This window comes from Sinocyclocheilus anshuiensis, unplaced genomic scaffold (assembly GCF_001515605.1).
Source record: "Sinocyclocheilus anshuiensis isolate Anshui unplaced genomic scaffold, SAMN03320099.WGS_v1.1 scaffold652, whole genome shotgun sequence".
In the NCBI taxonomy this organism is placed as follows: domain Eukaryota; kingdom Metazoa; phylum Chordata; class Actinopteri; order Cypriniformes; family Cyprinidae; genus Sinocyclocheilus; species Sinocyclocheilus anshuiensis.
This window is the reverse complement of record NW_015555769.1, coordinates 360,264-371,220: the sequence shown is the minus strand read 5'-3', so window position 1 is coordinate 371,220 and position 10,957 is coordinate 360,264. Positions and strand designations below refer to the sequence as shown.

At 44.0% G+C, this 10,957-nt stretch overlaps 1 protein-coding gene across 1 annotated transcript; it reads right to left on the bottom strand.

The window, feature by feature from the left end:
• Positions 1–4,369: 4,369 nt before the first annotated feature.
• LOC107674389 (inactive carboxypeptidase-like protein X2) lies at positions 4,370–10,608 on the bottom strand. The gene is made up of 8 exons (XM_016468350.1): positions 10,507–10,608; positions 10,075–10,198; positions 9,678–9,874; positions 8,863–9,042; positions 7,774–8,071; positions 7,558–7,697; positions 5,658–5,757; positions 4,370–5,379 (listed from the first exon to the last, which is right to left on the bottom strand). The coding sequence occupies exons 1-8, from the start codon at positions 10,606–10,608 to the stop codon at positions 5,138–5,140; spliced, it is 1,383 nt and encodes a 460-aa protein (XP_016323836.1). The 3' UTR covers positions 4,370–5,137.
• Between the last annotated feature and the right edge of the window lie 349 nt (positions 10,609–10,957).

Here is a 10,957-nt window from a genome sequence, read left to right as displayed (position 1 = left end):
TAAGATACATGTATAAAGTTTATGCAGTACATGGATAATTGTGCGTGCATCTATTAATAATTTTGAGTCTAATATCATCCCATAGTCCCAAAGCTTGCCTACTCTTCTACTACACACTCAAAAGTGTGTACTTTTTCTTCACCAAAAGAGTACATACTTTAAGGGCGTAGTATAAGTAGGCACATTGAGACGCAGCATCAGACTCAGACTGACTGTAAACAAGCGGCACGTGGCGCGTCTCGTGACGTCACACGCACGCCGTGCTGATTCCTGCATCAACAACAACAGCAATCAAGAGTCTGTCGTGTTCGGTTCGCAGACGCATCAGATCTTCTTCTGCAGCTCAGACACACAAACAGCTTCTACAATGTGATGTTATTGAAGTCGTCGGTCCTCAATAACACAGAAATGAATGTTTCTGCGGACTTTTGTTCACACACACACATACACACACGGCGCTGCGCAGGCATAAAAAAGAGGATATTAGTTTGGAGATGAAGAATGTTTAATTTCGGCGTAAATACACACAAAGCGGTTCGGCCGGCGATAAGAATCAGAAGCGACACAAACGGGCTCAAACAGACGCGTCTCGCAGCTGATGCTGAAGCTGAACTCAATAAAGAGCAATAAAGCGTCGCGTTGCTCCTCCACTACAGAAATACATTACAGTTTAACAGAGATTCACATAGAAAACAGCTGTTTTAAATTACAATAATATTTCACTGTTTTTGCTGTATTTCTGATCAAATAAACACCGCTCTGGTGAGCAGAAGAGACTCTAACAGAAACATCAGATCAGATTTCACAGGTGTATGGTGTGTGAATGTTTTAGTTTGTGTGAAACTCACCATCATCAGCCAGATAATGAGATGAAGACCTCATCACATGACCTGACGAGTACTGCTCACTTCCTGTTATCAGACTGATGTGACATCACTGGATCTTCTGATTAAACACTGAAATATGACTCTATAATGTTTCAAATGTTTGATCTGTGAGTAAATGTTGAATATTACTGGAGCTAAAATTAAAAACTGAATCTGCACCTCAGACTCAGATTCTGATTCCAACAGAATAAATGGCTATGAATGCAGATGATGCAGTTATGAATCTGAACCAATCAAACACTGAACCCTGAACAACAGCATCACTGATTCTCAGGGTCAAAGGGCAAAGGTCATGAGTCAAATTAACCTGAGGAATTCATAAACACTTTCAGTTTCCCGTTGTGTGTGTGAGTGTGTGAGTGTGTGTGTGTGTGTGTGTGTGTGTGTGTGTGCGCGTTTTTGTGACAAATGAGGACATAAATGTGTATAATGACAAAGGTATGACATAGGTATTACAAGGAGAAGGTGACTTTTCAGGACATTACCCCATGTCCCCACTTTTCAAAACGCTTATAAATCACACAGAATGGAGTGTATTGGAAATCTGAAATAGCACAAAGTTTCCTGTGAGGGGTAGGTTTTGGGGTAGGGTTGGTGTAGGGCAATAGAATATACGGTCTGTACAGTATAAAAACCATTACGCCTATGGGATGTCCCCACTTTTCACAAAAACAAACCTGTGTGTGTGTGTGTGTGAGTGTGTGTGTTTCTCTGTGTGTGTGTGTGTGTGTGTGTGTGTGTGTGTGTGTGTGTGTGAGTGTGTTTCCTCTCAGTTTCTGTGCAGCATCTTCAGTCACAGTTGAGTGTTTGAGCTTCATTTACAGACAGACGCTCTTTCTTCTGCACAGACTCAGACATTTACAGACAAGGCAGTGATTGTGCTCGTCACCAAACAATGACACATTTCTGTTTCTCTCTGAATTCCTGCATATCTTTTCTGCTCGGGGAGTAATTTGTCTGTCATACAGGCCGAGACTCTCCCTCCATTACTCTGACGGCTCTTATTAGCCGAAAGCTGAGCCAGCGCTCCATGAATTTAGCCACTGTTCCGCAGGCTCCCCTCAGTAATTAATTTGATAAATATATTAATTATGAATCGGGCGATCAGATGGTCGTGCGTCCAGCTCTGATAAGTGGCTCTTTGTTGCGGCCGCTCTGGTTTCATTGGCTCTTATCGCGGCTCTCCGCTAACGGCTCGTTTCCTGCGAGCTGTAATTAAACGCAGAGGATTCTGATTGCGAGAGCCTCGTTTAGAGGCCGTCTCCGGGGTTGCGTCCCGATCAATCCAAAAACAGGACAACACTCCTCTAGAAAGATCCAAACTGAGCATCTAACACTCGAGAAGTTCTGCTTTCACAGAGAGTAACTCTATGAGCTAAACCAGCTGCAGAGACAGAGAACTTGGCCATCTGTCCTCACGGTGATGATGATGATGATGAAGGTCAGAGGACACATTTACTGACTCCTTTCAGCTTCAACCTGGAGCTTTTGTGTCTGTCAACCGTCTCACTCCAAACGCTGGAATGAATAATATTCAGACGCTTCCGCTGAATCCTGAAGCTCCTGGGATCCTCCATGATCCCAAAACAAACCTCCTCATTTGAGGATACAGCATGACGCTCCGTAACTCTTGTAGACGGTGGCGCGTGAGTTCTGCTCACAGCAGTGCCGACAGGAGTCTCTATCTCCGATCTGAGCTCAGATCCTGTTGCAGGACTGGCAGACGCTCAAGCGGAGATCTTCACTCCACAGCTCATCATTACAGAGCAGGACGAGGCTCTTTCATGTGGACGCACGCTCAGAGATCTCAAACTACACACACTGAGCGCTTTACAGCCATTCGGGTGAAACGGATACAGAACAGGATTTCACTCCAAATCAAGAGTCGAAATCATTTCAGAACATCAGTCAGCGTGCTGGACGATTCTGTGCAAGAAACATGACGTATCTAAGTGACGATCCAACCATCCATCCATCATCAGAGACATTAAAAATCGTAATTTTTGGTAGTAAGTCCATAACCCATCATAACTAAATCACTGCAGCTGAATGAAACACGGCCTCCATCTGCTGGAGTGACGGGATACAGTCACAAACACTCTTATTCTGGCTCTGACTAATGCATTAAATATAAGAAAAACTAACTCAACAATGTATTAAACGATGTTCCCCTTCTGCTCTGTCCGCGTCACTATGAAGGTCATGGAAAATATCAAATAGTTTTAACATCCAAAATTCACAATTGTGAGAAATAAATTCAAAATTACTTTTTGAATAAAAAAATAAATCAATCCAAAAACAGGACAACACTCCTCTAGAAAGATCCAAACTGAGCATCTAACACTCGAGAAGTTCTGCTTTCACAGAGAGTAACTCTATGAGCTAAACCAGCTGCAGAGACAGAGAACTTGGCCATCTGTCCTCACGGTGATGATGATGATGATGAAGGTCAGAGGACACATTTACTGACTCCTTTCAGCTTCAACCTGGAGCTTTTGTGTCTGTCAACCGTCTCACTCCAAACGCTGGAATGAATAATATTCAGACGCTTCCGCTGAATCCTGAAGCTCCTGGGATCCTCCATGATCCCAAAACAAACCTCCTCATTTGAGGATACAGCATGACGCTCCGTAACTCTTGTAGACGGTGGCGCGTGAGTTCTGCTCACAGCAGTGCCGACAGGAGTCTCTATCTCCGATCTGAGCTCAGATCCTGTTGCAGGACTGGCAGACGCTCAAGCGGAGATCTTCACTCCACAGCTCATCATTACAGAGCAGGACGAGGCTCTTTCATGTGGACGCACGCTCAGAGATCTCAAACTACACACACTGAGCGCTTTACAGCCATTCGGGTGAAACGGATACAGAACAGGATTTCACTCCAAATCAAGAGTCGAAATCATTTCAGAACATCAGTCAGCGTGCTGGACGATTCTGTGCAAGAAACATGACGTATCTAAGTGACGATCCAACCATCCATCCATCATCAGAGACATTAAAAATCGTAATTTTTGGTAGTAAGTCCATAACCCATCATAACTAAATCACTGCAGCTGAATGAAACACGGCCTCCATCTGCTGGAGTGACGGGATACAGTCACAAACACTCTTATTCTGGCTCTGACTAATGCATTAAATATAAGAAAAACTAACTCAACAATGTATTAAACGATGTTCCCCTTCTGCTCTGTCCGCGTCACTATGAAGGTCATGGAAAATATCAAATAGTTTTAACATCCAAAATTCACAATTGTGAGAAATAAATTCAAAATTACTTTTTGAATAAAAAAATAAAAACACACACACACACACACACACACACACACACTCGCACGCACGCACGCACACACTCACACACACACACACACACACGCACGCACACACACTCGCACACACACGCACACACACGCACACACGCACACATACTCGCACACACATTCGCACACACACACACTCACTGATTTAGACTAATTAGGATCAGTTTTCTGAAGCTTTATTGCTGCTGTATTAATAGAGAACATTCAATACATGTTGATGATAGTATTTGTTGAGAATATTCATTACATTCTCAGAAATGACATGGAATTTTCAATGAAACATTTCAAATAATATTTTGAAGGAAGATGATGATCTTGTGGAGATGTTACAGCATTAAAAAAAACTATCAGCAGACACTGAGATAAGGCTTTTATCCAAACAAACATTTAATCTGTTCATTCAGTTGCAGGGAATCGAACCCGTGACCCTGTGGTTGCAAGCATCTGCTCCACTGCTTTACATGGAACAGAAACTGTTCAAGAAATTATCTAATGTGTGTAAGAACCCATTTAAGAATGAGTTACTTCAAAGTTAATGGGAGAAATTAATTTCTATGAAAGTCTATAAGCTTATAACGTACATCACAGAGCAGAGCTGGACTCACATCACATCCACTCGCTAATGAACCTATTAGAAAAGATGGAAAAATGATCTGATTCAGCAGAAATATATTAAAGCCAAAAAACATCAAAGAACAGAAGATGATATGAAACTATAAAATATTCTCTTGATAAACAGCTCCTGTACACAATACAGGTGATTATTAGTGAACATCAGACGCTTGTGTTCAGTCCAGGAAAGAATCTCTCATGAGGAGGATCAGTCGTGCGTGCGCACACACACACACTGACACACACATACTTGCACACACACACTGACACACTCACACACACACACTCTCTCACACACACACACACACACACACACACCTCTCTATGTGTCCAGCAGGTGTCTCTGTCTCAGTCGCTGTCTCATGCTGATTGGTTGCTTGTTGAACTTCTGCATGATCTCTTTGATGCGTGACAGGTTGGAGCGGCCAAGCACAATGTCGCACCTGCTGGCACCGATGTCGTATCCCACCGAGCAAACCTTGCTGCTGACGCTGAAGCCCTCGGCGCGGACCGTCACGCGGTACTCCCCGGGGTTCAGCAGACGCCAGTAATCACCGTCAGACGCTGAGAGACGCAACATTCATCAGATTAACCACAAACAATCACACGCATCAATATCTGCTGTGAAATGAAGGAAACTCAAGACTGCCGTCAGTAAATGATTCAACTTTCATCAATTATGAACTGTAAAGCAGCTCGACAGAAGATCGGTTTAGTTCAGTTCTCTTCTCACCCGACAGTGTCAGTGCAGTCAAATCAATAACATTACTGAATATTCCAAACTCCATCAGCTGACAGACATGCTCCTGTCCCATGATGCCATGCGGTGTGTCGTGTTTCACCTGTGCGAATGTCGTGATTGATTCCGTCCACAGCGATGATGGCATTAGCGATTCCTTTGCCCTGAACGTCTCTGACGACACCTTTGATCCCACGATGCACCTGGACACACACAAACACATGTTCGACGGCGGGACTGTCACTCATGTCCTTATGTTGTGAAATACTTTGAAAGCTTTGACATTTGACTGGTCGCCACTAGTTAAAAAGGCTTATAAATCAGCCAGAAGATGTTGCTGATGTGAATCTAGTGTTCTGCACATGTTTGTGTGATGGGTAAGTTTAGAAAGAGCGGTTGGTTAGCTAATAGAAAATCAACGGAAGTCTATGCAATGACCTCACTGAGATTTACATCTACCTTTAATCATTTCAGCAGACGCTTTTATCCAAACCGACTTACAGTTGAGGAATACAACAAGCTTTATCATAAGATGGCAATAAACACAAGAAGTGCCCTTTATACAAGGTTTCAGTGATCGTTCAAAATAGTAAAAGCTGGGACAGGAGGATAATAATAGAATAGAAAAAGTGAAGGCATAGGATTTTTTTTTACATTTTTATGAGGAGGCAGTTAGATGCTCAGGAAAAGATGAGTTCTCAGTTGTTTCTTGAAGATTGTGAGGGATTCGGCTGTCCAGATAGAGTTAGGAAGGTTATTCCACCAACAGGGTGCGGTGAAAGAAAACGTCCTGAAGAGTGCTTTTGTGCCTCTCTGTGATGAGACCACGAGCCGCGCTTGTTTACTGACCGCGGGCTTCTGGAGGGGATGTGACATGTTTTCACTGATCCCAAGAGAGCCCAAGACGTGCTGCTGCTTTCTGAGTCATTTGCAGAGGTTTGATTGCACATGTTGGAAGTCCAGCCAGAAGAGCATTGCAATAGTCCAGCCTAGAAATGACAAGGGCCTGGACGAGAAGCTGTGCTGCGTGCTCTGTTAGGAAGGGTCTGATCTTCCTGATGTTGTGTAGTGTGAACCTGCATGATCGTGCTGTTTTTGTAATATGATCTTTAAAGGTCAGCTGATCATCAAGAATCACCCCAAGATTCCTGGCCAAACTCGATGGGATTCACTAGCAAGGACCACGCCACACTGAAAATGTAGGGAAGTAATCTTTGTTGTATAAATATAGGGATGAATGGGGAAGGGAAGGATGGGAAAAAGGGAAGGGATGATAACAGGTTGGTTTGGCCATCCGATGTTTGCCACACTGCAAATGTAGGGAAGTAATCTTTATTGTATAAACATAGGGATGAATGGGGAAGGGAAGGATGGGAAAAGGGGAAGGGATGATAACAGGTTGATTTGGGCATCCGATGTTGGTGGCCCAGAGAGACTCAGGATGGGGGTATTGTCTCGGTTGTGTGTGGCCGAGCGATTAGGACCCCCCCTAATCAACCTAGAAGGGAAGAGAGGGATGTTGAGGATGGTTAATGGATGAGAAAAGGAGGGAAGGGTGGGTTCGAGAGAACGAGACGAACCATGCTGAAGGGTCGGTTTGATATAAGTACGTTTTGGGAAGTGAGGTGATTGGATGAGGTGGCTGAGTGGGGCGTGGCCCAGCTCCTGAATCTCAGTTAACTAGTTAACTCCCTTTATCATTGATGAGCCCAGTTGGATGGTAAACTGTGAGCGAGTGAGTGTGAGAGTGAGTGAGCGAGTGAGAGTGTGTGAGTGAGTGAGTGAGTGAGTGAGCGAGTGAGAGTATGTGAGAGTGAGTGAGTGAGTGAGTGAGTGCGTGAGTGAGTCTGTGTGAGTGTGTGAGTGAGTGTGTGCGTCTGTGTGAGTGTGTGTGTGCGTGTGTGCGTGTGTGCGTCTGTGAGAGTGTGTGTGTGTGTGTGTGTGTGTGTGTGTGTGTGTGTGAGTGAGTGAGTGAGTGTGTGTGTGTGTGTGTGTTTGATCACCTGCTCCATGAAGACGAGCAGTGACTCGCGGTTGTTCTCCCACTCCTCCGGTAGTTCGGTCTCGTGTGGGAATTTATCGCAGCCCACGAACATGGAGAGCTCGAAGCAGTTAGTGTGCAGGTAACTGAAGTCATTCATACCTGTTAACGAACAGCGAGCGGTTAACGAGACGGATGGATCATCACGATCACAATGATGTGTGCTGATTTTCCTCACTTCCTGCGGCCGTGTGCCACGAGGCTCCGTTGATGGTGCCGTCCTCCTTGGCGAAGTCGTCGGTGTGGCAGACCCTGCGGCTGGCGTGGGTCATGAGCCGGTGAGTGGAGGCGTAGGAGAAGGCCAGCCAGCGGAACACGTGATCGTCAGCGGTGGGCGTGGCCTCACGGAGCGCCGTCACTGAGCGCGTGCGGTCGAACGGGAACGTCACCACCAGCTCTCCTCCCTGCAGGTTCCCTCCCAACACGAACGGGATCTTCTCCATCCACGACACCAGAGCGCGCGTCTCCACCGCCACCTGGGGTCAGGGGTCAGAGGTCAGAGCAGTTTAGAGCAACCTATTAATGGAACATAAGTTGAGTGACTGGTGTGTGATACGCATCACTCTCTACATACATGTATACACACATGAGATTAAACCACTGGTTTGACTACACTGGCACTATCTGATGAGAAGAAAACCTGAACTGAAGAGTTCTGAATAATGACTCTACTGACTTCAGTAGAGCTGCTTTACAGCTGAATCAAATTAGTTTCATAATCATTGAATTTTGCAACATTCACACTGTTATTTTCCCGTTTATTTCTGTGAAGCTGCTTTGAATCACACTGTGTTGTTTGTATAAAGCACTCTAGAAATAAATTGGACTTGACTCTCTTCTCACATCAATGAACTGGCGCCATCTGGTGACTCAAATCTGTCTTACGTTAACAAAAGATTTTTAATCATAGAAATAGATGTGGTGGACAAACATAGATCTCAAACAAATAATCAATCACTTTTCGATTAAAACCTTTGATAACATGATCAATCATCTGTTCAGCAGATGTGTTTGTTCTGATCTCAAGAATGAGACCGACTCCAGATCGCTGTTATTATCTGCAGATGTCAGTCAGATGTTTCTCTTCATCAAAGTGTCTCTGACACGCTTTCATCAGACACATGATCACAGAGATTCCTGGAAACTCGCTCTATGTTCAGCTACACACATTCAGAAACTCCCTGCCCATCATTCCTGCATTACAAACATCCCTGTGTGAACGGGCATCATCATCATCATCATCATCATCACGCGGCTCAGGACTCACGGTGGCGTTTGTGGAGCGGTACCAGTCCGGGATGGGCACGTGGTGGTTGTGGAATTTGCGCGGGACCCATTTCTGGGCTTCTGCGTCCCACAGAACCGAGTTGAGATCAGGGAAGTTGTGATGGATGTCCAGACCGTCCTGACTCCAGCGGCCCAGAGACCAGCCGCTGAGCTCCGAGCCCTGAGAACCCACAACCAGAACCCAGATGAGAGACGCTCTGATGCAGCACTGCGGCCGCTGAAGCATCCGGTTAAAACATATGAACCTGAGGAGGCTTGATTTTAACAAGAGTTGATATAAACATACACTACAATTCAAACGTTTGACACATTTAATTGATCAAAAGTGAAAAAAAATTGTAACGTTACACAAGATTTCTATTTGAAATAAACGCTGATCTTTTAAACGTTCTATTCATCTGTGAATCCTGAAAAATAAAGTGTATCACGGTTTCCACAAAAATATTGTGCAGCTCAACTGTGTTCAACATTGATAATAATCAGAAATGTTTCTTGAGCAGCAAATCAGCATATTATTATGATTTCTGAAGATCATGTGACACTGAAGACTGGAGTAATGATGCTGAAAATACAGCTGCGCATCACAGAAATACATTACAGTTTAACAGATATTCACACAGAAAACTGCTATTTTAAATTATAATAATATTTCAGTTTTTACTGTATTTTAAATCAAATAAACGCATCCTTGGTGAGCAGAAGAGACTTATTTCAAAAACATGAACAAATCCTATCTCAAGCTTCTGAACAGTAATGCATATTAATATTCTCAGGTTAGGGTTTATAGTGACACACCGCTTCGCAGGCCTTCTCGTAGCCGTCGGGGTTGACGGAGGGCAGCAGGTGGATGCGTGTCTCATCCACGAGCCGCCGAATGCGTGTGTTTCTGCTCAGATACTCCTGACACATGAACTGCATCAGCAGCAGCAGCAGCTCCCGGCCCAGAACCTCGTTACCGTGAGAACCAGCCGTGTAGCGGAACTCCGGCTCACCTGTGAACACACACACACACACACACCATCAGAACATCATACACACACACACACACACACACACACACATGATCTTATAACACACACACACACACGATCATATAACACACACACACACGTCAACATCACATCTCACACACACTTCATCATCGCGTCACAGGCGTGTTTTAGTGTGTTGGGCCTGGCGACACGCGTGTTACCGAGCTCATGTTCTCCAGGGTTGTCTGAGATCTCGATGGCGTAGAGTTTCTGTCCGTTGTAGCTCTTGCCGATGTTGTAGATGCGCGTGATGTTCGGACACATTTCATTCACCACCTTCATCAGCTGAAGAACAGAAACACAACAGCAGAAGCACATTTACACCGGCCGATAAAATACACCAAACACGCCACAATTACTGACACACATCGCCTGACAGTGACAAGAGAGATCAGTCGAATGAGGTCAGACTCCATCACTAATCACACGCATGTCAATCATATTAACACACTTCCTCACATTCATGTTGTGTTGAATTAGAGGGAAGATCATGAAGAATCCTTTATCAACTCTCAGACGTTTGGGTATCACTGTATGTTATATTGTGTAATATTTTATTAATGGTCATAAAGATGAGCAGACACACACGGCACCTGTCTCATCTCCTTATAACTGTGGTGTCTGAAGTCCAGGTTGTCTGTTGTGGTCACTTCATTTCGTCTCCGGTAATAATTGTTCGGATCTGTAAGAAGCATTAAAAATAAATGAGAAAGAGTATTTTATTTTGACAGTTTTATGATTTAATTACTTTAGTACTCAGAATCAGATTGAGCACTATTTGCCAAGTGTGCAAACACACAAGGAATTTGTAAGCATTTTATTTTTCAGTTTATTTATTTTTTATTTGCCAATTTTATGATTTAATTCATTTTTAGTAAGTGATTTATTTTGACTGTTTTTATTTTGACATTATTCATTTATTGTAGTTTGACTTTTTAAATTCATCATTAGAAGTTCATCAACCCTGTAAGATCACAGTGTGTGTGTGTGTGTGTGTGTGTGTGTGTGTGTGAGGAACTGTGTGATGTTCTGATGGTGTGTGTG